At 43.5% G+C, this 26,840-nt stretch overlaps 1 protein-coding gene across 3 annotated transcripts in view; it reads left to right on the top strand.

The window, feature by feature from the left end:
• Positions 1-26,840, top strand: part of LOC128097099 (uncharacterized) — a 336,173-nt gene extending 309,333 nt beyond the window's left edge. For all 3 annotated transcript variants that reach the window (XR_008213785.1, XM_052717292.1, XM_052717294.1), the window contains one exon: positions 26,740-26,840. Coding sequence is in view for 2 of the 3 variants with exons in the window: in XM_052717294.1 (XP_052573254.1) it covers positions 26,740-26,770 (31 nt within the window). In the remaining variant the exon portion in view is untranslated. The remainder of the gene's footprint in view (positions 1-26,739) is intronic.

The raw sequence follows: 26,840 nt of genomic DNA, 5'->3' as shown, positions 1-26,840 counted from the left end.
GTCAGAGCTGTCTTATTTATGAGACTCTGGAGCAGGCAGAGACACTTCGCTCATCTAGAAAAATAAGTTGGGATCAAGCTGCATCTTCTCTATAAATATGTGAGGCTCTGCTGTCAGACACCAGGACCAGCCAACACTGTCTGGCTTCCCATGAATCACTAAAATGACCTGGACCTTCAGTTGCGTTGATTGTAGCTAATGTGTGCCGTATAATCTCATATGCTCAGAATGTCTTGTGAACCAAGCATGCTATCAAGATACAGTTTTAATTAACATTTGCTTTTTACATAATATACGCAATTTATTTTGGCAAGAGTGCATTGAATGTAAAATCTACATAATTAAGATACTAAACCTGCAATATTTTTTCTTTGTAGTATTTTTTTTTTTTTTGCTAAATGACACAGATTCAGCAACATTTATTACCCTGCAGATAGGTGCAATGGGCAATCACAATTTCATAGCTGCTTTTTCTCCACCCCATCCCCCGCCCCCTTTCATTGTTCCTCTAACCTCAAGATACAGAATCATAGAGCTGTTTGTTCACTTTTTATATTCAGGAGTATGAAGCATTTGTGTAGTTGAATTTTACATTACAAATGAAGCAGGAGCTGGCGGTGACAGTACCTAGATATAGTTCTAGAACTCTGGAGGCTGAGGCAAGAGGATTATGAATTTGAAGCCAGCCTGGGGTACATAGCAAGTTTTAGGCTAGCTTGAGCTATGTAGTAAGACCCTGTGTCCAAAAAAAAAAAAAAAAAGTGAAAAGGAACAAAGAAAGTAAATTCCTTGTTCTTTTGTATAAAAACTGGCTATACATTTATAGCTTATTTTAGAATTCTATATTTTCTTCTTGGTTTTCTTCACTAAGAGTTTCAGTAATGACACTACTGACTCATAGTCAAGTGGAAGTGGGCACACCAGAAGAGATGTTCAAGGTCATGAAGGTGACCCTTCACTCTGAGGGTGACCACTGACCCCGAGTAAGGATATAAGTTGCACAAGGTCACATCCCTGTAAGAGCCAGAGCTAAGGATGGAGCCTGCAGCCCTCCAGTTTTTGCTTCACAGAAACACCTGCACTCTGTCTCCAGGGAGTCTCAGCATTGAAGTCTTCTAAACTCAGACATGCTTCTGAATCCTGGAAATCAGATGTGTTTGAGTGGGGGAATGGAAACAGGCTTGGAGCCAGGCGCTTCCCTAGACGAAGAGCAGGGCAGTAAGTAGCTGGATCCCAACTGCATTGTTCTCCCAGATAATTCCAGGAACTGGGTCAGAAGGCTAATGACTTGGCTTCAGGAATCAGAGCCATGTGCTGCCTCAGTGTAGCCAGCCATGGCCCCTAACACCAGACAATTGTTGATGGTGAAAACCCGTGGCCTCAGCTGAAGCACACTGCAGCCAGACCACTGCCTGGTGCGGGAGGCAGAACCCACCCTGCTGGTGGTGCCGTTTTTGAGGTCTTCCCTCCACTCTTTCAATCTGCTTCATTTCTGGACTGCCAAGTTCTTTCCAGACAGGGCCTGGACAGGGGCCTTTTCCAGGACTCTTCTGTGCTCTCTTGGAATGCTCAGTGTATAAGGCAGGGATGGCGCCTGTGTCAGTCTCCTGCTCAGATCTGCAGAAAGCTGCTAATTAGTGTCAGTAATTGCTGGAGAAGAGGGAGCTGGCTGCTTGTCGGCTGGGCGTGGGAAGTGGTCAGCACTCTCCCTTCCTTTCTTCGTCTCAGCAGTTCCTCACCAGCAATAGTCAACATCTGCTTGTCCAGCGGCTCTCAGTGGCATCCTGTCAGGGAGGTAGGCAGGCTAATGTATGGGCATAGCGCTGGTGACCTAGACATCAAAGCCAAAGGATCATCATAAAAGAGGACTCAATGGTACACTCCTGCAGGACATAAGTCTCAAAATGTGTTGCTAAAAAAAAAAAGAGAAATAGTACTGTAATCTGAGAGCTCCATTTCAGCAGATGGGGCATGGATAGGGCCTCCATCTCACCAGCTTTTCCTGCTGATACCACCTCCCACAGCTAGGGCAGGGAACTGGCTTCTTTTAGCCTTAGCTTTTTCACTCCTGTGATAGGGCTAGAAAGAGCATCTACTTTGTAGGATCGTGAGAGGTTTAAATGCACTAATACATACACACCCACGCACCGTTTAGTGATGGGGATGGTTTAAGCAATGCACAATTCAATGTCACTATTCTGCAAACATCCACAGGATGCTTACAAACTTGTTTAAGGTGACTCAGCATCTATATCACTTTGCAGCAATGGCATCACAGCAGAATGAAATGGGTGCCTGGTGAACAACCAGAGTTCTTTTATAGTCTATGTGGTGTTTATGAAGGAGGCCACTGTGATGATAGTAAGTACAACGTCAGAAATATATATATATATATATATATATATATATATATATATATATATATATATATATATATATATATCATCATGTGCCTCATGATTGTAAAGTGTTACATACTATCCATGAGAGTACTTCACTTGTGTATAACAGTGCATCAGGCTTGATTACCTCAGCATCATCATAAACTTAATGAATACACCATGCCCTCTAGGGCAGCCCCTGCTAGAGGCTTTCCAGTTCCATGGTCATCTCAAGGGACCACAGTTACCTGCTGCTGACTAGAATGTTGTACAATGCATGGGGATGCACAGTGCGGGATAATCATTAGTACAACATCGCTCTTCCTAAGTGGGAGGTCTTGAGTTACTATGAACTAGGTTAGAGTAGATAACACAAAAGCTGACAGTTTGTGTGCTGGTAAATTTCAGTTTACTGTGGAGCAGTTTTTGAAGGGCTCTGATGAACCCCATGATCCCTTTTCTACCAGCTTTTCTTAACTTTTATAGGATGTGAAGAAGAAGTGAACCAGTCATAGTGACCAGATTCCTATGATGAACAGCCTCTCCTATATATGCTCAGTGTGGCAGCCACATGCTTCGTCATGCTTAGGTCTTCATGGAAAATGCAACCAACGTACCTCAAAGTACCAGAATGTGGGCCCAGAATATCCAATAATATGGAACAGTTGTACTTTGCTTTATTTACATATGATGTAACTATAAAATAGCATTATTGCTGTATTATTCGTGTTGGTGTTTTAACCTTCCATTTCCTGAAGATAGGATAATTGCTTTGCCTAATATCATTTGCTTAGCAAATATTCATATAGGCATATTATGATCTTACTTTTATATGTGTACTGCTGGTACACACACATCTCTTCATTTATTCATTCAACAAATAATTACTGAGCACCAAGAGAAGTTCAGAATTGTAGATCAAGACAAGGTTTGATCAGCATCCACTCAGGGCCTCCATATGGAGAAGAGGAGCCCATACTCCTATCATAGTAAGGCCCACCTTCTTCCTTTCAAGTAGATAGCACTACCCTCAATATAATCACTCTCACAGCATGCTTACTTTTCAGTCTCTGGGCTGGCCAGACCGTAATTCTGGGGAGCAAAGTTCTCTGACTTTCTGCCTGGGATTGGAGCATTTGATTATGCTGGGTTCCAAACCTACCCTCATCAGTCTTTTGTGTATTGGCACCACAAATCTCCATCTCGAAGAGTATGGCAAAGTAGCCAAGAGCTCTGCCATACTGCTTGGGTTAGGACAATGGTTCTGCTTTTTTTCCAGCTGTTGGATTTTGTATCAGCTACTTAACCTTTTCATGCCCTTGTATTCTCATGCAAACTAAGGACATTTTTGCTATTTTATTATTGCATCATTTGGAATTAATAGTTTGAACTATATGAAACATTTAGAGTACAACCTGTTTTGTAGGTAAGTATTCATTTATTACTACTGGGTAACATTCCTGTGAAAACTCTGCAATGTACACAGTGGTTGCTGGCACACCAGCCATCCAAGTCACATTCTGGGTAGTGTGGATGACAAAAGGACTTGCTCCTATTAAGCTGCCATCTTTAAGGATTCTTTCTAGAACTTTCTCTTAGCACTTTTGTTTCCAAAACCTGTTTCTTAGATATACTTACTGTAACAGACACTGGAGAATTAGATTTGGTACCAAATAGTTTGTGCCTTATTGGGATGTTGTTACTAAGAAATGGAGGGTTGTAGTGGTGGTGGTAGAATGTTTTGAGACAGTGATAGACTCCATTATATCACGTGGCTCATAGAAAGCATCCTTACCCATCTGCCTCTTACTGGACTGCCTGGAGCTTGAGTTCTACTCATGAGCATCGGTGTCTTTTTGTCCTCTCCAACCACATTCTAGGGTCTCCTTCCCCTTGCTCTGGCCACCATCTCCCCACATGGCCGTGACTCTCTTTTCTTCCTCTCCCCTTTATATCAGTGACCCCCACCCTGTGGGATACCGAGTCCCCCCTGCTCCCCACCCACACTCACTGTGTGGCTGAGGGTCCAGCATGTACTGCTGATGCCAGCGTTAGCACCTCTAGCCCAGACTTCTACCCTGAACTCTAGATGAATATCTGTGCTTCAGAGGTCCTATCTCCATTCACACAGCCAGAGCTCACTCAGTTCACTCCCTGTGTCCTTTTCCCTGGGATTTCCTCTCCCAGAACAAAGAGACAACCCCAAGTCTTCTTCAAGTTTGACACTTGGCAGTCAGCCTAATCTCTTTATATCCTTGAATGTCTCACCCCCACTTGCAGGTCCTTGATAGTTCTTATAATGCCCATTTCCCCTTTAGTACAAACCAGCCATGCTCAACTGGGCTGCAGAGCTTTCTTCCTAGGGAGTTGCTCAGCCTCCATGCTCCTCTGCACATCACAGAGGGCTCAGTGCTGGGTGCTACAGACAGACCTTTGGGTTCAAATCTAACTCTTACACATATTAGCTACTACATAATGGAATAAGCTGTGTGTGTGTGTGTGTGTGTGTGTGTGTGTGTGTGTGTGTGTGTGTGTGTGTTTATATGAATATGGTGTGCACATGCCACAGAGCATGGGTAAGCATCAGCAGACAGCCTCTGATGTCAGCCCTCATCTTCTACATTGTTTGAGATAGAAGGTTTTTTGTTTGTTTGTTTGTTTTTGTTTTTTAATACCTATGGTCAGTTAACTGGCCTGGGAGCATCTGGAGATTCCCCTGTCTCTACCTCTCATTTCTCCATTGGAGTATTGGGATTACAGATGCATGCTACCATGCCTGGCTATGGTGGGAATTCTGGGCACTTGAACTCAGGTCTTCTCCTTTGTGCAGCAAGCACTTTTTAACCTCAGAGTCATATGCCTATCCCTGAACAAGCTTCTTAATGCTTCTTTGTCTCTATTTCTTCATCTGTAACAGGAGAGCAATAGTAGTACCTAGCTCATGCAGTTATTGTGGGCATTAAATGAGCTAATATAGGAAGGCACTCAGCGATGCCTGGTATATAATAAACACAATCAATAAATGTTAGCTATTATCATTAGCTCTTATTACTATACATTTTTCACAAAGCAGCCAGAATGATCATTTAAAAACATAAATTAAATGCAATCATTCTTCTACTCAAAACTCTTCAGTGATTTTTCCATTTCAGCTCCAATGAAATGGTAACACATCACAAGGCCAGACCCTGACCCCAGCCTTGCCTCCTCTCTGAGCTCTTTGCCATCACTTACTATCAGAAGAACATCAACATTCCACACTTTTGCTGCCTTTGGGGCTTGGCCCTACCTCTGCCCTTTGCCTGGGATGCTCTGTATCCTTACAGCTGTTCACAGGCTGGCTTTTCCCTCCTCCCTGTTTTTTTTATTAGATCTCTGTTCAATGATCTCTTTTATCATAGACCCTCCCTGATCACGAATCTTGAGGAAAACCACTGTGCTGGTCACTCCCCCTCATTTTCCACAGCATTGACCACGCTCTTCAGTTACCTTCTTGTTGGTTTATTTATAGTCTGTCTCCACCAGAGTATATGACAGGTATGATCTCATTTTGTAAAGTTATGGTTCCTAGGACCTAAGATAGGAATGCACAGAGTAGGTGCTCGTAAGCCAGTTGCTAATGAGAGGAGACATCCCTCTTGAGGAGCTATGACTTTATGCTGAAAGAAAGTCAAGGATTCAAGGCACTAGAAAAAGATAGCATTAGCAAATGCCTGTGGGTAGGAGCACTACAGTGCCTAGCTATCAGAAGTGTGGTATCATCTTGAGACCTGGAAAGCCAGCCTCACCTGCAGGCTTCTGAGGAATACAGAACCTCTGGCCCCAGGTCAGATCTGATAAGCCAGAATTTTCTCTCTCTCTCTCTCTCCTCTCTCTCTCTCTCTCTCTCTCTCTCTCTCTCTCTGTGTGTGTGTGTGTGTGTGTAATTTATATATGCATGTGTGTGTGCCCATGTATTATGAATGGACATGCCTGACATCAATGTCCATGTTCTTTCTCTACTATACTCGAACTTATTTTTTGAGTCAGGGTCTCTCACTGAATCCAGTGCTCACTGATTTGCTACCTTGGTGAGCTAGCCAACCCCCAAAATTCTCCTGTCTCCACCTCCCAGTGTTGAGGTTACAAGTATGCACCACCGTGCATGGCTTCTCTGTGGGAACTGGAGATCCAAATTCAGCTCCCCATGCTTGAACAGAAAGCAGGTGCTTTATTCACTGAGCCATCTCCCCAGCCCCAAATTTGCATTTTAAGAAGATTCCCAGGGGGCTCCTTGAGAAGCACTGGGATAGCATGTTCAGGGAACCAGAACTCCCCAGCATAGCTAGAGACTTCTGTACACAGGGGGATACGTTCACTGGTATGTAAGTAAGTTCAGGTGTAAGAGACAGAACCAAGAACCAGGGTGCAGTATCAGCCAGGTTTATTCACATCTTCTGTAAAAGTCTGAGCTGATATGGCTGTTTGGAGGTACAAGGTCAGAGGGCCCAGCATAGTCCTAAGTAGTCTGTAAAGGTAAGTTTTCCAGGCTTGTCCTTTAATAAAACTTTTCTGACATTTTTAGCTGCCACTTTATGCCTACTTGAAACAATCACTCCATAATAGTTAGTGAGCACCCACTACCTGCTAAGAGCTGGGGATATGGAGAGGAGAGAGCTACCACTCGTCCTCAGGGGCCTCACCAGCAGGAGAGAAAAGCTAGAAATGTGCAATTGTGGTTGCTAACGCCTCCTGGTGACTTCCCAGGCAGTGAAAGAATTAAATGCACAGCAAGGGTCAGACAGGAGGGCCTTGATGACAGAGGCTAGAGAGGGGCCCAGAGGTTCATGCTTTCTTTCAGGATACTTAATTGGAGCAAGAGAAAGCTTAACGGCAGAGAGAGTATAACACACTGAACAACAGTACACAGAGGAATCTGCATGCTTGGAGTAACACTTGAAACTGTGGGCAGAGGGGAAAACTCTGCTGACAGGAGCAACCACCCGGTGTACAAGGGATGGCAGAGCCAGGAAACCACAGTTGCAACCTCTATTACACTAATTGATCAGACAAGAATTATCAGTGGATGCTCACAGCACTGTGCAAAGTTGCGAGAGAGAATACCCATACGGTCTCAGATATGCTCTCAAATAATGCTGATTTCTAATCGGCCACACAAGGAAAGACAACCTTACAGTGTAGAAATCTGGCAGACATCAACTGATAATGTAATATCCCCGATGACAGGGCTAAATGGAATCATACAACTCAAATTGTGGGGTCATTCTACAAAACAACCGGAATACAGTATTCAAAAACTGACAATATGGTGGTGACAGGCCTGAGAACTGGGTTCCCATTACAGGATAACAAGACATGACAGCTAAACACAATTCCTTCCTTGATTGAATCCTGTCTGTAAAGGGAACATACATATCATGTTATTGGGACAGTTAGGGACATCTGAATTTAGACTCTGCACTGGGTAATAGTTCTCTGGTATACTGACTGGAATCATGGTATTGTAGCTAGCTAGGAAAATGTTCTTATTCTTAGAACTGACATGCTAAAGAATTTAAGGGTGAGGGAATAATGGTATTGTCATCTGTATCAAGTGGATTCAGGAGGGGGCAGGTATAGAGAAGAAAAGATAAGATGAACATGGCCACTCTTAACAGCTGGTGAAGCCAAGCAAGGAGCATTCAGGTGTTCTTTGTGCTGTAATTGCAGCCTTTCTGCAGATTTCCTTTTCTATGGAATCAAAAGGATGTTTTACTATTTGAGATGGCTGATTTTATGTAGACCAAGTGAGTTCAGAGGACACAGTGGATTCCCAAAATCACATCACTTGGGTTTTTAGCTAAATTGGACCCATTGCTTATACCTCAGGGAAGCGGGGGTGTGGGGGAGTGATCTTTGCAGAGGAGATGTCAGAAAAGTACATATTTATCCTCTGGGGGAAGCCTGCATCTGTTTCCTTGGTGGAGAGTCTGCACTCACAAGTCACGAGTCCACACCAGAAGCATAAAGTCGAAACCCCTGCTTCCTAGGAGGGTCTGGGAAGGGGCAGGGGGTTGTGGGGGGGAAGTGGAAGGTTGCTGGAGTTTTGTTGGCAATGATGAGGGCTGTTATTACTGTGGGGAAGAGAGGTAGAGAAGAGATGGGATTGTAATTATGCGGACTTGAGAAGAGTGAATTTCAAAGAACATTTTTAGTCACAGATGGTTGAAGAGAAATGCAGAGAATAGGCCCCAGCACCTTCTCTTCCCAGCTGATCACAGGGAGGGGGGAGCATGCTAATGAACACATTGATTCCCCAGCTCCTTAGAACAATGGCAAATGGTTTTTGCCGTTATTAATTGGGATCCCACAGCAGGTGTGGGGGAGGGAAGGCACTGCTGAAGTTTCTCCTGAGGGGTTAGGTGAATAGAAAGAGTGAGGAAGAAGGTCATGTACAGAAGGGTGCTGGACAAACTTGACATCCAACTCCTAGCCTGGCTCACAGACAGATTAACCTTTCCCTTTAGACCCTTACTTCCTTACTCATAAAATTAGAATAATAGTTCTCTCTGTGTGGGTAATAAAGAAGTGAAGTGAGATAGTTAATATATGGCTTTTGAGCCATAGATTGGTTTTCTTCAAGAAAAACATCATTTCTTCAAGAAGCATTTTAAAGCACATACTCGGTGCTGGGAGCAAGCAATCTTTTGGTAGACTGGAAGGCATAGTTTCTGCCTCCCTTAGAACTGGTCATTTGGTAGGGAGGCCCATCAACAAAGCAGGAGGAGATGCTTGGATAAGGGCTGGGGAGATGCTCAGTGGGTAGCACACTGGCTGTGAAAGCATGAGGTTCTGGGTTCAGATACTCAAGACTCAGCTAAGAAACTGTGCAATGGTACATATGTGTAACCCTGGAGCTGAGGAGGGACTGAATCCCAGGGGTTTGCTGGTCAGCTAGCCTAGCTCAAGCTGCCAGCTCCAGATTCACTGAGAGACTGTGCCCCCCCCCCCCCTAGGAAAAAAATGAAAGTGAAGAGCGATAGAGGAAGAAACCCGATGGCCAATCTCTGGCGTCTGCGCACATGCATGCACATATACAGGTGTGCACACATTAGCTTTAAATTTGAATAAAAATGGGAAAACAATACTGTGATGGGGACTGGCTGCTATTGAAAACGTAGAACAAGACTAACTTGGGGTCATCAGGAGAGGCCTCTGGAAGGAAGCAGTGTCATCAAGGAAACCCACCAAAGCAGTGATACTCCCACCCTCCCCCAGATACCTACAAATTGAAGCTGGTTGGCCAGATGGGCAGAAGTCTAGAGACTTGCGAAGGATGGATTGAATTTTCTTTACCCCTGGAGCAAAGGTAAGCCCATGTTCTTTGAACAATCCCTGAAGGTTCACTAAGCCAGAGGAGCTCAGCTATCAGGGCCACCAGACCTATCCTGGGCAAGCTCCCTACCAACTGCCCAGCATCCTGGAACAAATTTCCTCATTCTCAGGAGGCTGAAAATAACAAGGCTTAAGTTTCCCCAAATTAGACAGGTAGTTTCCACCTTTTTCTAATTCATAGACAGTAGGGTACTGACGTTACCACTGGATCCATCTAGCATCCCACAATGTGTTCATTTCTCCCAGCCATGCATACTTCTCTATGGGAGGTTGTCGGTCCTACATACCCAGTGCCTGCAATAATAACTATGCCAAGAGTCTATGCTTTTCTGCACTGGTGACATTTATCCCCATTTCTATTTAAACACCCTTGAGAAAGGACTTTTCCAAGCTGATAAACCAATAGCCAACACACCAGGCAGAAAGACTTGGGGTTTTCATTCAGTTCACTGAGGCCCAAGTTTCCTGTGCAGTCATGAAGAGAAAAGCTTAGGGCAAGGCTTGAAGCATTCAGAGGAATACTCCTCCAGTTAGGGGTGGCAGGTATAGGAAACAAAAGCTGTGCATTGTGCAAGGGTTAAAATAAAGGAGGATATAGGACCAAGTGTGGTGGCTCATGCCTGGAATCCCAGTGCTCAGGAGGCTGAGAAAGAAGGACTATCAGGTGGATGAGGCCAACCTGGACTACATAGTCCCAAATCTGGCATACAGAGAGTGATGCCCTGTCTCAAGAAACTAACAAAAAATAACAACACCATGAAGTATGTTAAAAATAAACAGGAATACAAACATCATTTGGTCCTGAGTTCTGTCCCTTCCTTCTTTTTGGTCCTCTGGTCCTCATTCCTTGGGTAGTTTTATGCAAGCCAGAGGATCAGGGCACTTCAGGGATTCTGTGGTCTGTCCTTCATGTGTGGCAGTGGAAGTGTCATCTGTGATGTCTGAGGTTGAAGCAGTGGGGTGTGGAGTGCATCTTATAACACCTGTGATGCCTTCAATTGCTGTGGATATTGCTCTGCATAAATAAAGTGCTGATTGGCCAGTAGCCAGGCAAGAAGTATAGGCGGGACAAGCAGAGAAGAGAATTCTAGGAAGTGGAAGGCTGAGGCAGAGAGATGTTGCCAGCCAATGCCATGAGAAGATGTTAAGATACTGGTAAGCCATGAGCCATGTGGCAACTTATAGATTAATAGAAATGGGTTAATTCAAGATATAAGAACTAGATAACAAGAAGCCTGCCATGGCCATACAGTTTATAAGTAATATAAGCCTCTGTGTGTTTACTTGGTTGGTCTGAGCAGCTGTGGGACTGGCGGGTGAGAGAGATTTGTCCTGACTGTGGGCAAGGCAGGACCAGGAAAACTCTAGCTACATTCAATTGCTTTGCTCATTATCTGGTTGAACACTAATTCTATATCAGCCTATATAACAAATGATATAATTCTTTGCGTTCCTTAGAAATAGAGTTCTAGAATGGTACACAATAAGTGAATTTCCTAAGGCCTCCTAATTGAACAATGGAATTAGATCACACACTTTGTTTCGCTCCCCCAGAATCCAAAGCAATTTCCATGCTGTGGGTTTAGGACACAAACTTCACACCTAGATGAAATTGGGAAATGACTCCTATTTCATGAGAATTTTAAAAATCACATATTCTCTATTTAAGACTTTACAAAGGAAAGAAAAGCATAAGATTCACACATTTGCAAGAAACTGCCGGTGTTTGAATGTCTTCCAGAAGCAGGGAGATCTGCTTAAAAAGCAGTTGAAATTTCCACATGTGAAAGAACACGTGTATTGGTGATGTGATGAATAAGACCACTAAGCAGATGTTGTCCAGTTGTTTTTTGTTGGTTTTGTTTTGTCTGTTTATTTGTTTTGTTTTTAGGCTCTGGAGTAAATTGATACCTATATTCCCTGCACCTATCACAATCCTATCTTATTCCTAAGTGGCAAGTAATAGTTGTGAAAAGATTAAATTCCTGTCTTATTAAAGTACACACACACACACACACACACACACACACACACACACACACACACACACACGCACCCAGAGCGGGGGAGGGGACCCTAAGCATCAAAGATCAGCTAGTTCTACATCCTAGGCATTGTGAGCAATGAGGAGACAGAGACACAGCTTCTGCTGTCTCCCTCAGCAGCCTGAAGCATTCTCCTAATCTTTTAGGGATATCAACTCAGGCTAAACCAGGATTCTGTTTGTGGCTTTGACGTAGAAAAGAATTTCAGGACTAGCCAATATGACACTGAGCTAGGATCTTATTAAATGTATCTTATTATAGGTTTTAAGCATGCAAGTTAAGAGAAAAAGGGGTATTCAGAAAGATACACCCAATACTGGCTGCTAAAGAAAGACTAAGCAATGGATTGTCTTAATATTAGCCACATACACCAAGCTGGTGGCTCTCAAGTTACATCTCAAAAAGCTGCTGAGAAACATCTTTTTTTTCTTTATCTCTCTCATTTGATGAGTGAGAGCCTAAGATGGTTCTGGAGGTTCCTGGATTGGAATTATAACCTGATAAAGTCAACCTGGGACTCACAGGATTACATGCCCCGTTTTAGTACATGTCCTCTTGTAAATGTGGTTCCTGGTGAAATTCTTAGAAAACTGAAGTTTTACAGCTGGGTGGGAGAAAGGCCTGCAGCAGTTGCAGGAAGGCTTTGCTCCTCTGCTGGTCAGAGTCATCACTTAGATCCGGGGGGAGGGGCTCTTTCCCTTTCCTGTGCCCTATTATTTTCCCTGTCTTTCCATCCTACCTCAAACTCAGTCCATCCCACAAAATATGGGAATGCCCCAGCTGCTGAAGGTAGTAAGCTCAAAAATGAGATGGATCAAAGTCTCCATTCAGCTTCTGTCCTAGAAAAGACCCTTAATCTGTGGAATTTTTTCCCTGGATATGTAGTGTGGGATTGTGATACGATGGTCAATAGTCATTGCATTGTTGGAGGAGACTGGAGGCCAGGTCACACTGATCCAATGGCGAGGTCATGCCATGCTGAGTTCTCTCCTCAGCCCCTTCCCGCTATTTTCTTTTGAAAGCCTTTCTTCCTGCAGGACCTGTTGTCAGGGTATAATTCAGGATGGTGGTGGCAGGGTTGGTGTGGGGGGCTCTGTTCCTTACAGTTCGTTCTACTTCTTCTCTCTCTCAATGGGACTGTGTAAGGAGTCAGATGACCTTAGCATAAAACGTGGTTTTGCTGTATATTGCCCTGTGCTGACCAAGGAGGACAGGGATCCAGTTATGAGGAGGCTGAAGTGTCCAGAAAAAAAGCTTAGGCTGGGCAGCCAACCTTGAAAGGGATGGGGTTTGTGTCACCAAGGTAGGAGGCAGCCTCTAATCTAGTGAGTCCAGAATATGATAGCTAATTGGGGAGCCCCTCTGTTGCTAAACTAGAAAAAAAATTGTGAAATCAATTGAGAGAAAAATCAATAGCAGACTTTACTCACATACAATGAAAAGGCAAGATTGCCACACAATTAAGAACCAGGCCCAGGTTTCTACGCTCTGCCTGCCTTGTTCTAGTGTTTCTAGGCCACAGTTGTTCGTCAGAAATAATTAAACATTTTCCCATGGGCAACAATTACTTGCTTAAAATATTATGAGTAAGGAGAATACATTTATAATTACCTAACCTTTCTGAAGGTGAAAATATATATTATCCTTTTCTATTCCATCAAAGGAGCTCCTGGATCTGCCAGCACGCTGCACTCTGTCTCCTTTCTGCACTAATTGCCAGGAGGGATGGAACAGCACTTTCCACACACCGTGTGCCATACTTTGTCTTTCATTTTCTGGAACTTTCAGGAAATCAAATCACAGTTCCTCTCTCATGTTTTTTTTCTTTGCATGTCATTACACAGCCTGCCTATAGTTCTTAGGCATCTATGAGTGGCCCCAGCACTACATAGCAATGAGGGTGACGATGGCTCTCTCCTCTTTGGAATCCAGAGCCCACAACTGACATATTTTTCAATAGATTCTTGATTTCCTCTTAAATTCACACACAAGGAAACCACCAAAGTAATAATAATAATAATAATAATGATAATAATAATAAGCAACAATAGCATAATCACAATAGCTAACTCTTACAGAAATGCATTTCTTCAATGATTTTATCCTTATGTGTATTAATTATACACACAAATAGGATTCATTGTGGCATTTTCATTCAGGTATATAATGTATTTTGATTATATTCCCCAATTACCTCTTGTCCCCTCCTGCTGCTGCTGCTAGCCTCTTTTCTTGATTAGCTCTGCTTCCACTTTCTGTCTTGTTTTGTTTTGTTTTTTGAGGTAGGCACTCTAAGGGTGTGTCTATACTGTCTCATTCAATACAACTGGAAAACTTAGAGATGAGAGAACTAAGACCTAGACATGTCAAGAATCCTGTCTAGGATCACACATCTAATAACTAGTGAAGCTTATGTGGTCTAGAGATGGTCCCCTTAGTCAAGGTAATCTTCTAGTTGGAAGTCTCCCTCAAATTTCTCAATCAAGTCATTTCTGTTCAATGTTTACTGGCAAAGAACATATTTTACATAAAATATTTATCAAAGAGCTGGTTGCTTTCATATTAAGCCTTTTGTGCTCTGTAACTTATTTGGTCTTGTTTTTTTTTTTCTTACAGTCCACAGTTATTGCTTAATTTATTCTTTGAGGATTTTATGCATGTATACAATTATGATTTTATGCATGTATACAATTAAGAATTATGATCATATCTACCCCTCCATTTTTTCCTTCAATTCTACCTGTGTCCTCCTCCCAGTGTGAGTTCATCCCAACTTCCTGTAGATGCCAATGTCATTATCTTTTCTCCTCCCTGTCCTTCTCATCCTCTTCCTCTTCATTCTTCTAAAATAACCTAGAATTCCAAATTAATCCTACCCATATTTGCACATCCAGTAGGGCCCTCCACTGGAGCATGGGCAATGTAGCAGTGACCACACTCCCAAAGAAGCCCGATTCCCAGTAGCTGCCAACCGTCCATAGCTCCTCAGTAAGGCATGAGGCGCATACAGTTCTTCTCCCATCTAAGCTGGAATTTCGACCGCCTTCATCTCGTCTTGTTGGTGTGAGTTTGTGAGTGCAATAGCCGTACCACTTCCAGAAGACAGCATTTCACTGCCTCTGGCTCTTACACTCTTTCTGCCTCTTCCTTCACTTTTGTCCTTGAGCCTTGGCAAGAGTATTGATGAAGGTGTTCCGTTTAGTGCTGAGCTCTGACCACCAGTTATTCTCAGTACTTTGACCCGTATGAGCCTCTGTAGGGACTGCTGCCCACTGCAAAAAGAAACTTCTGTGACCAAGACTATGAGTAGAAACACAAATATTTAGAAGGCAATTTCACAACATGACCACTTAGTAGCGGGTTCCGCCCTATGATTTGTGTCCTCCCTTGCAATGACTCTTTGACCAGATTAGCAGGTGTGCCATTACCTCCTGTGGAATAGGCCTTCAATCCAAATACTAAGTAGTTGGTTACCTCCAAATAGACATGCCACTACTGTACAGTTTAACTGGCATGTTGTTACTGATGTACATAAGATTCAATGTTGGGTAAGACTGTTGATAACTTTTCTCCCCCAGCAGGCTGCCTAATACCTTCTAGCCCTATGAAAACCAGCTAGTAGGGAGCATGCTTTCTAGTCAGTTTAAACTTGATTTCTCTATATCCTACATTCGGCCTTATTGAGATTCTATCTACCAATATGTAGTAACAGCAATAGTAGCAGTTCCACTTCAGTTCCTGGGTATATGTCCTAGACACACACTGACTCAGGGCCTTCCACCTCTCCTGAAGCATGCAGAAGAATGATGCCTGGTAGGTAATCTCACCTTGGGTTACCCATGAAGATGCTGATGCACAGAAAATTTAAGAGATACCGCCAAGGTATCACACAGCTAGTACTCTGGGGAGCAAGGATTTCAAGGCAGTTGCCATCCTACTGAACCTGTTTTAACCCCCAGCTTGTGATAGGTACTGACCTTGGACTGCTAATGGGAATGAGGCCTCAGAGGCCCCACCTTCTGCTAGTTATCAGCCTGGCTGACTCACACATTATGTTTTAGGGCCAGTAACAGGTAGAGTTTCATGAATGCCACCTTCTGAAGTGTTCTTTCTCTTGTTTTAGGAAAATAAGATTTGGGTAATTGTGCTGAGTATTGGTACTCTTCAGTAGACTCCAAAATTGTGTAAAAATCTGTTTAAAATGGTAGTGTGGTAACGATAGCTTGTGCCTGCGGAGCATTTACACACTCCATTGGTTCAGAGCATGGTTTTTATGTGATTTTGATTCCTTGCTGCATTCCAGTGGCAGTGGGTGTCAGAGTTCCCTATGAGCTTCTCTTCTGTGATGCATATGTAGTAGACATGGCATAGTATTTTATGCTGGGAGTCATGCTAGGAATGCATTGCAGTTCAGAGCTTCCTCAGCCAGAGCTTACTTCTTATTTTGCCTAGTTTCTTGAGGTAAGGATACTTGGATGAAGGCCACATTCCATATCCAGCCTGCCTTCTGTGCCGAGGTTCTAACGCTAACCAGCTGTGTGACCCTGGGCTAATTATTTGTGCATTCCTGGCTTCCTCATCTGTCCATCTGTGGGGGTGGGATGGTGGGAGCATCAAGGGTCTCTGTGTGGATGAATGACTAGATGTGCATCATGCTTGGGATAACTGGATCTGGCCCACTGGCACCCTGCAAATGTGGGCTCTTGTTATTGGTAGCCATCCAAGACCTGTCATTTGAAAACCACTTATTTTTTTTTAATAAAAGAAAAACAGCTCATCATTATCTCTCCCCACCCCTACTTTCAAAGGGCCACTGTGTTTTGCATATTTCTTCTTGGAATGACACTCAGCACTTCTGGTGAAGGTGAGAACATAGCAAGCCTTTGTGTGAACATTTAGAGGAGGCAGGAAGTCTGCATTGCAGCACACTCTGCAATTAGCTGCACATTCTGTGATTAGTTACACTGGCATGCATTCTGCCTTAAATCCTGTCCTGCAGGCTTGTTGTCTGATCAGGTTTTAAATTTTGACTGTTCCCCCTCCCTGTCCTACCTTACAAGCTCTTGGGTGTCATTCTGTTTTGTATAGGAACCCAACCCCCAATGGCTGACCCTTTACCTTTCCCCATTGCTCTTAAGAACCTTTATCCACAGAGCAGCCAGAGGGATGTTTAGGCAGACGAGATATGACAGCTTAAACATTTCTAGAGTCTTCCTCTTGTACTAAGATTTGAGACCCAGGCTACCCTGTGGACAGCAGGTCCTATGTACACTGAGTTCCTAGGCCTACATCACTGTTTTCAACATGCTACACCTTCCCTGGGAGCAGGGACTTGATTTGTGTGTGAAGAGTCCTTCTGTCTGCAATATCCTTTGCTGGCCATTCACTATCCTGTGGTCTCAACATAAACTAGAGCTCCCTAAGAGAGGCCTCCTTTGACTACCCTGCATCAAATAGCACACCCCTACCTCACTGCCACAGTGCCAATATTCCAGAACCAAATGCCCTCTCTCCCGGATTCTGGCCCTACACTAAATGCCGTTTACCTGACTCCTCTGTCTGCGCTGTCTCTGGGCTGTTTATCACTGACTTTGTTCTTTATTTTATATTCCTCAGGATGGAAATGAAGTCAGGGTCAGAAGTCTTTTGGGGTGGGCTGGAGAAATGGCCTGAATATTCCCAGAACTTGTGTTAGGAGGCTCACAACTGCCTAAAATTTCAGTTCCAGGGACATGTCTGTACTTTCACCCACTCAGAAACATGTGATTTTTACAAAGGTACCTGGGGTTTGGGTCCACAGACAGGATCCTAGTATTGAGGGAATTACCAGCTAGTGAGGAGTGACAGCAAGTGCTTAATCCTCCCAAGGTATCATTTGGGTTCAGATAGGGGGAAATGGGCATCTTAAGAAGCACTGCAGAGCCGGGCGGTGGTGGCGCACGCCTTTAATCCCAGCACTTGGGAGGCAGAGCCAGGCGGATCTCTGTGAGTTCGAGGCCAGCCTGGGCTACCAAGTGAGTTCCAGGAAAGGCGCAAAGCTACACAGAGAAACCCTGTCTCGAAAAACCAAAAAAAAAAAGAAAAGAAAAGAAAAAAGAAGCACTGCAGATACACTGGCAATTGCCAATCATTGAGAGGAGCATCAAGGTAAAAATGGAGGTTTCAGGGATGACCTGCCTGAGTTTAAGACCACCTCTACATGCTACCTGCTGTGTGGCCTGTCTAAGTTACTCCCCTGGGCTTCAGAACACTAAGAGTGATTTACTTTCAAGGTCTCTGCTGATTGGATGGGTTAATAAATGAAAGCACTTAGAGCAGAGCCTGGGTCATCTTAAGGACTCCATATACACTAATTACTATTATCATTATCAACTGACTTCAGGCAGAGGCCTGGGAGGTGCCTTTCCCACTGCAGTGCATGAGCATGGGGTGGGCACTCAGGGAGTTCTCTACTGCCTTCCTCTCAAGCCCCAGTTTAGTGCTTGGCCAACAAGCTACAGAATCTCCCCTGTAGCTTAGAGTTACTCAGTTAGTACACCGCATCTCAGCTAGATCCCCTGGTAATTTTAGTCTGCCAAGTTTTCAAAATTGTAGTGTAGCATAGTGGCCCTGAGGCCGGGCTGACCCCGTGTGCCACAGGAGGGAGAAGACATTTGTGAAGCACAGAGCAATGAATTAGGTCTGTGCTTTGCACTGTAGTTTTTGAGGCAGGAAGTGATGGCAGGATATGTCCCCATCAGGTCATGTGATGGGGACTGAACTTCATTTGCTTACAGAAGCAGGGAAGTGATTCAGCCATATTGTACTGGAGAAAGTTCAGCATGGTGACCATGGGGAGGCCTGAGAGAGAAGGGTAAGTAGAGGAGGGGAGTCCTGAAATGTCCCCCTCAGAGGAAATGAGTCCTAAAAATAAATGAAGTGGGGAGGAACCAGGCTAGGGTATTATGGGAAAGTAGGTGAGAAGATCAGGACTAGGCATGGGGGACGGAGAAGCCAGAGAGTTCAGTGTGACTTGGACTTGGAACTTAAAGCTATTCTTTGTAACCCATTCTGAGGGTATGGTCTCTCATGGTTGGCTTTCCTGAGTCTGCTCAGCTAAGAAACTTGTCTTGTTCTCCAAGCAGAACTTTCTTCTCACATATTCAGCATGTACTTGAGACTATTGTCTGCCACAGAGTCTGTGGACAAGATGCCCTATAGGTTCCATGGACAGTGTTTGTCTCCCTTGGTCTAAGGTCTCTAGTAGCCTGTTCGATTGCAAACTCCCCAGTTCCCAGCTCCCTCACAGATGAATCATTCTGCACAGCAGTTTTCAGCCCAACTTCTATGTGCAGAAAGGTTTTTATTTAAAATATAATTCTATTTTATTTTAATACATCAGTCTAACACCTTTTTAAAGGGAATAGGGCCCCCTTTAAAAACTAGTTATACATAAAATCTCAATATATGAAACAGAATAATGACAGTTCCCTTTGCTTAAAAAGAAAGACTGAGCCCCAGGTACTTCTCTTTCATTTATCTCTAATTTCACTATTCTACAGATCCCTTAGAGCATATTAAGCAATCTTGGAACCATTGTTTTAAAACAAACATATTCTTTGCATCACTGACTTCTTAATAGCACAATCAAATGTATCTTTGAAATGACAAGGGCATTTTATCAGAATCATTGTTATAATATGATTGAGTTGGTCCAGATAACTTGCATTGACAGGGGCAGGGATCGAATTAATGTAAGCAAAGCCATGACTTTATTGGCATGTGCAGCTAGGCAGTCTTAGAGTGCTGGGTACAGGCCAAATTATAGCCAGGTGCTAATGTGACTCTTCTGGGTCATTCTCCCTAGTCATCTATTGATTCTAGCTTTCTCTGCTAACTGTTATCCCTGCTTACTCCTGCCAGGGATGCTGTATCCTTGCAATAAATATAATAATTTTAGCAGTTCTAAAGTAAAGTCCTTATAGGTCTTGATCCCCTTCTCTTCAGCATTCATAGAAGAACTTTTATTGGTACCTCGTGTTTCACATGTTGTCCTAGTTTGGTTTTCTATAGCTGTGGTCAAACACTATAACCAAAAGCAACTTGGGGAGGAAAAGAATTTATTTCACCTTACAGTTGTCATCCATCATGAAGGAGAGCCTGGGCAAGAATGCAAGGCAGGAACCTGGAGGCAGGAACTGAAGCAGAGACCATGGAGGAACACTGTTTACTGGCATACTCTCCATGGCTTGCTCAACCTGCTTCCTTACACCATCCAGGACCACCTGTCCAGGGATGGCACAGCCCTCAATGGGCTTGGCCCTTCCACATCAACCATCAATCAAGAAAATGCCCTACAGGCTTGCCTACAGACCATCTGATGGAGGCATTTTCTCAGTTGAGGTTCCTCTTCCCACATAACTCAAGAAAGTATCAGGTTGACAAAAACTAACCAGGACACATGTCAACCCCCAAAGCCAGCAGACACTGACTAGTCATTGTGATTGATAGCTCTTTCCACAATCCTGCAGGAGGTACTGGGTGAGAGAGCTCTCCAATTACACACAAAGGGGTGTTGGCAAGAATTAAGCACCAGATGTCTACTGCAGTGCTACAGACTCTAAAGAATAGTTCCCACATCCATATTGTATGTTGAGCATGGTTGCAAAGATCAACGGTGAAAACGGAGAATAACACCTAGAACAGAGCGTGTAGATGCCTGGCATTTGACATGATGTAATGAGACGGACCAGGCAGAATTCACTGAGAGTCTGAGAGAAATAACATTGGCTAAACAAAGGAGCCATTAATTGTTCCAGGGGAACTCATGTATGACTTATTTGGAGGTGACATTTGATGATGTTTCTGTGGCAGAGGAGAAAAGGGCTTTTCAGGGAGAAAAAAAAAGGAAAGCACAGAAAGACCTGGAGGCAGGTACTGTGATGGAGTGTCGGAGGTGAAAACGTGGGACCATAGACCTAGCAACTGTAGTAACTCCTTCCCTCAGTTTGTCTGCATCCCTTCCCAGGAGCCACCACCTTCCCTAAGAGCCTTCAAAGTCCGCGGAGGTGGTGTGCACACCATGAGTTCTGTTAAGTTTCACCTGTCCCAGGAGCTGGCTTACTCTGCTTCTATTTCTGTAACTCAAGCTATATCTGCAAGAGCCTCCAGAGAACTCTGGCTCAAACCTTCCATATCTTCCAAGGCACACTCTTGTCCTAAGTATGACTTACCCATTCTCTCCGATCACAATTCCTTCCCATTCTTCCTGTTCGAATCTTTTCTTTCCCCTTTCCCATCCTGTTTTTCTGGGTGATTCGTCCATACCTCTCAGCCTTTTTAGGAGGAAGGCCACTGCTTTTTAAAGACCATCAGCCAATCCACATATTCCTCTACTTTTAGACTTTGTCTGCAACCCCAACTATCATGTGATAGCTGTAGAGTCTGCAGAAAAAAATGTCCCCTATGCAAGCTCCACCCACACAGACTGTAATTTCCAAGGTTAGGGTTAGAGCAATTTGAAATTGTTCCAAAGTAACGTCAATATGCAGTCAACTGGAGAACAGACTCCACTGCATGTGCAGGCTCAGGGAGCCACTGGGCTTTGGGCCTCCTCTCAAAGCTTGTCTGTGGCTGTCCCGGACTAAAGGTGTGACCTGCTTTGCATACTGCTGAGGCAGAAGTCTAGTCCCTTGATAATCACCAAGACTCTGCTGTGTTCAGGGTTAACGGCATATTCCCAGGCTTGTTAGACTGTTGTCTTGTTCTCAAAAATTATGTTTTAGCCTTCTGGACATCTAATTTTGCAAATCAGTGTCGGGTACAGAAAGGATCCTGTCACTTGAGCAGCACATTCAGTAATTTTAAAGGTCAAAGCCCCACATGGAAATGAGCTTTCAGCTATTGAAGTACATTGATTTAAACACACATAACAGAAAATGTGTACTTATGGCACAGGGCTATTTATGCATATATAAATTAGCCCATTAGATGTACTGATAACCAATATCTCAAGCACTACTCACTGATCATCAGGGCAGCATGGTAGAAAAACACTGATAAGTGCAGAAACAGGCTTCATTTTAAGGACATTGCAATAATAGCTCTCAATTATAGAGTGTCTGCTTATGACAGGCATTCTGTGGCTGGGTAGTTTACCCCAAATCCACATGACAGTCTTGCACAGTAGGAAACTGGAGCTCAGCAAGGGGAGCGAACACAGCCAGGACATCACAGAGAAGAGAGCTAGGCTTCTGTGGCAGACCATGGGAGTTCAGATGCCCTCAACAGCATACCCTGCCATGGATGCCCAAGTATGGAGAGAGCATGCAATGTGGGGAAGGCTGTCAGGAGCAAGCTGCTAACAATGAAGTGAAGAATCTACTCACATCTGTGACCCACAAGGAGGATTCTTTTCTTTGAAAAGAATATGTTGGTTTCAGAAGTGATGTATGATGGCTGGGGTTAAATTATATTTTTGATACATATTAGTTCAGATTAATTTCCTTATTTTTGCATGATCTGATTGGATTACATTGTGTAGGAAGCAATAAGCTTTTATGAACTGCCTATGTTTATGACATTATCACTCATGATTTTCAGTCACTCTGGCCAAAGGATTACAAAGTGCATTTTGTTGCTTTGTTTCCTTTCACACAGCCAAACCCTGTGTCTCTGAACTGCTTAGTATCTGGAAGTAAAACTGACCCGGCTAGCAGAATGTCTGTCTTGATAAATCAGGAACAAAAAGTCCAAAACTAATGGCTTCCACAATGGAAGGTGCCCTGGGAAATAAAATATAGAACAGAGGGACTGGGGGCTTGTTTACTATGACTCTCTGTATCCATTTGATGGGAAGTATAAATAGGTTTCTTTCCACAAAGGACCCGGGGAGCAGTGAATGGGGAAATAATTGACTTGTCTTGGTATGTTTGTGAATGTGCATTTTTATCTGATGGTAAATATGCTGTTGGCCTTTGAGTCAGTCACCCACCATAAAATTTCCTCAGCCTCTTCTGCACCAAGATAACGTACCCATCCCCCCCACCCAAGAAAACATTTCAAATTAGCATTAATCATCCAGTGTCTTGGTTTGGGCCCTACGGTGAAAGCCACCTACTGCAGCTGAATGCCATTCAGCAGGCAAGAAGTGATTTGCAATATAATTTAAATGAAGAGTTGGTTTCCTTTCCCATTTAGAACACACCAGTATGGAAAACTGATTGTCAGACATTCTGGTGATGTGCATCAACTTGGCTATTCACTCAGAAAATGAAGTTTCCTGAGACACCGGTACATTTAATTTATTTTTTTTTCCTGTGAAGTTAACTTCAGCTTGTTAAATACAATGACTATCCAAGCCACAGAAAAGCCAACACTATTAATTTTAATGCTTATAATGTAATGGAAGGAGATTATATTCATTTGGAATTTTCCCCCCTCTTAATAGAATGTTTACTTGCCCCACTCCTTATGAGTTAATTATTACTTTCCCTCCATAACGCTCTGCTTCTTTCTGAGCAGCCAAACAGTGTGTCTGTCAATATCCTGAGTTTAAGAATTGGTGGTGAATCTAGCATTTCAAAATGGTTATTGCTAAAGCTTCAATAGCTTGGCAGCCTGATGTGGGAATATATGGCTAATAGGAATACAACTGGTCCCTTGCAGAGCCCGGCCATCTATTTTTATAAAGCATTTCACTTTTGTACAGTTTCTTTCTTATGCTTTGATTGTCAGATTGAATGACTTTTCCGTGAATTATCTAGTCACAAGTTATGATTTGGTGACTTTCCCTCTTTGCTCATTCACTTATCTATTTTTAGTTCATTGGCTTACTCAGTTAATAGACATTTAGTGACACCCACTTATGTCAGTGCTGTGTGAAGTATCAGGGATTGATGATTAAGACAAGTCTCTATTTTCAGGGAACTTGGTGTTGCGTAAGAATTGCAACAAGGAACTGTAGCACATGGGGCATCGATGCAAGAGAATTGGGTTCAAAGATACAGGTACAGAGGTGCACACCTTTATTCCCAGCCCTCGGGAGGCATAGATGGGCAGATCTCTGGGAGTTTGGGGACAACTTGGTCGATATAGTAAATTCCAGACCAGTCATGGCCAGATAGTGTAAGACCCTGTTGCAAGAGCAACAACAAAAATCCAGGGATAGTAGAGGGCACAGTGGAGGCAAGGCTCTCTGGAAAAGGGACCACCAAGCCCTGATCTGTTGGGGCTAGATCTTGGAGCCCTAGGTCTTGACTTCTTCACCACTGTTCATGGTGGAAAGATGCAAACAGTGGGAGAAGGCACTTCTGGCAGAGGTTGTAACATGTGCAAGCTGAGATGAAAACCCGTTAGAAACTTTGACCTACAGGGTGGTTACAGCCTCCCAGCAAAGTCATTCAGAGTGGAAAATGCACTCAACTTACCCATTCACCAAACATCCTGTCTTGGAAATTCAATACCTTGTAGATTTCAGGTTGTTGTTCTTCTAATCCCATGGTTGACGAGGGCCTGCAGCTAACTGCCACTACCGGCATGGAAGAGAGTATTGTAGCACACTTATCAACCTGGGAAAACAGCAAATTTCCGAAGGTGTAGCTTCTACTCAATCTCTCTCACTTTCAACCATCACAGGGGCAGAACATTATGGACTGAGTCAATCATGCCTTTTTTTTTTTTCTTATAAAAAATGATAATGATATGGGCTGACACTCAGCAAGATCCCCATCAGTCTGGCACTGTTTTAGATTCTCTTATCTGTAATCTGAGCCTTCTGATGACACTTGGAAACAGGTATCAAAAGCATCCCCTTTCACAAAGGAAACTCATGCACAGTCGGGTAACTTGCCAAACAGCAGAGGCACTAGAGTCAGCATCATACCAAAATTCGTTTATTCTAAAGTCTACAGTTTTAAACATCATGCTCCTAGTCTCTGCCCTCAAGGACCTTCAGTCCAGCCACACAGAGAAGATGTGCAAGTAGTGACAGTCATGCATGCCTGTGTCTAGACAGGACAATAGCACACATGATTTGTGGAGAAGTTTAAGTGAGATACAAAGTGTATGAAGTATTGAGAACGGTGCCTGGTACACGGGTAAGCATGTGCAAACTGCTGGCACTGTGGTGACTAACTTTTTCATAGTGCTAGCATCCAGTGGCACTATGGAATTCAGAGATAGAGGAGTGTAATCTGAGGTCAGTGGCAAAGGAACCCTGTAGAGTAGTGGCAGTTAATGTAGATGTGAATGGCTTCAGGGAAGACTCCACATACAGAAGATTTGGGGAAACAAAATGATTATTACAGCAAACAAAGAACAGGATGCAGAAATGCAAGCTGACTGAAGAATTCCATCATGTTTAATAAAAGCAAATAGACCAATTTGATTGAAGTGGGGCATCTGTATGGGAACGAATGAGATCCAGCAGAGAGGCAGGAGCTGTTTACAGATCATGATGCCCATTGAATGGCAGGCACTATTCATATTTAGTTGTCATAAAAAATTTCCTGAGGTTGTAAACTCACTTTTTTTTCATTGACACAATGAGGTTCAGAGAACTGAGGCAGCTTTTCTAAGGTCACCAAGCTAAGGAATGGTAGACCATGGGCTGAGAACTAGAGCCAGGTTCTTTTGGTCACATCACACTTTCATTTTTGTAGCTCATCCTTTAAATATATTGTCAGTGTTTGTAGAATCATTTTTTTTTCTCATAAAGTATGTAGGAAAAAAGTAAGAAAAATGTGTTAATGTGTTGACACGTTCTTCTTTGGGGTTTGGTTATCATTCCCTTTAGCCTAGTATTTCAAAATTCCACTTACTAACCGGCGTGTCCTTTCATCAAGACGGAAAGAGCTGGCTTCCTGTTCGGTTTCTTATACATCCCTCTCCCCTGGTTTCCTGTCCATGTGTACCTGTTAGAGCACACATCATCAAAAATACATCATCATTTGGAGTAAGAGCTGTCAGTAAAGACATGCAGCTTGGAATGAGGACCCCGGGTGCTAGGGCTGGAATCTTGGCTCTTCCTCTAACAGTTGTGACCACAAATGTGTGTTCTAAGTTGTCTTTCTTTCTGTCACTTTATCTGTGAAATAATCATAATAATCCTACCAGTGGTTTGCTGCTAATTAACAAATAGATTAATACATGTAATAACTGCAACCTGCACTTAAAATGCTGCTAACATTCATGGAATAGTAACACACGTATTGTCATAGCTGTGGCTTCTGTCTCCTGTCTTCCCACAAATGGAGTTCAGATCTGGACGAGTCCTTTCACATTTGCTGAAGAGAGGACTCAATTACAACCACTGAAGTTGGTCATTTGGCAACATCTGTCAAGATTTAAAACCTGCATTTAAAATATGGTTTATTATTTTTAAATTATTTGTGCATGTGTATGTTAGTATGTGTATGTGAGGGCAGGTGCCCACAGAGTTCAGAAGAGGGTTTTTGGATGCCCTGCATCTGGAGTTGCATGTGGTTGTGCCCCCCACCCCATCTCAGTGCTGGGAACCAAATCCAGGTCTTCTGCAAGAGCATTCACACCCTTAACTGATGAATCATCTCTCCACTCCCCAAATATACACCTTCTTTAATCTTTGCTTCACCTCAGTGTATTACTTATTACTCCCACAGATAGACTCATGAAGTGAAAAGTGTACAATGTGTAGCTTTTGGGGGTTTGGCTTATATGTGTATCACCCAGTCTAGAATCTTGAAATAGACGTTGACAAACATTTGAGGTTTCATGTGTTTTCCACATAGTCCAGCCCTTTGCTTAATCCCAGTGCAGTTCCCAAGGCTCAGCAGCCTGTACACACTTCCACTTTTGACAGCAGGCCTCCTCCCTTCCCAACCACTTACTACAAGCTCCGTTGCTGTGACCAGCTCAACCCTGGTCCTTGCTTCTCCTCTGTAGTCTGCTCTCAAAACTGACATGGATTTCTTTCATTGCAGCTGCTCCCTGCCCTTTCTCCATGATTCCTGACTTGTGGCCCTGGCAATCTCAGAAGAGCTTCATTGAATTCCCTTCCATCCAGATCCTGGGGACTCGCTTC

The sequence above is a fragment of the Peromyscus californicus genome, unplaced genomic scaffold, assembly GCF_007827085.1.
Source record: "Peromyscus californicus insignis strain IS unplaced genomic scaffold, ASM782708v3 Scaffold_5__1_contigs__length_169319896, whole genome shotgun sequence".
NCBI classification, from domain to species: domain Eukaryota; kingdom Metazoa; phylum Chordata; class Mammalia; order Rodentia; family Cricetidae; genus Peromyscus; species Peromyscus californicus.
The sequence above is the reverse complement of the archived record's forward strand: the minus strand, read 5'-3'. Positions and strand labels throughout refer to the sequence as shown.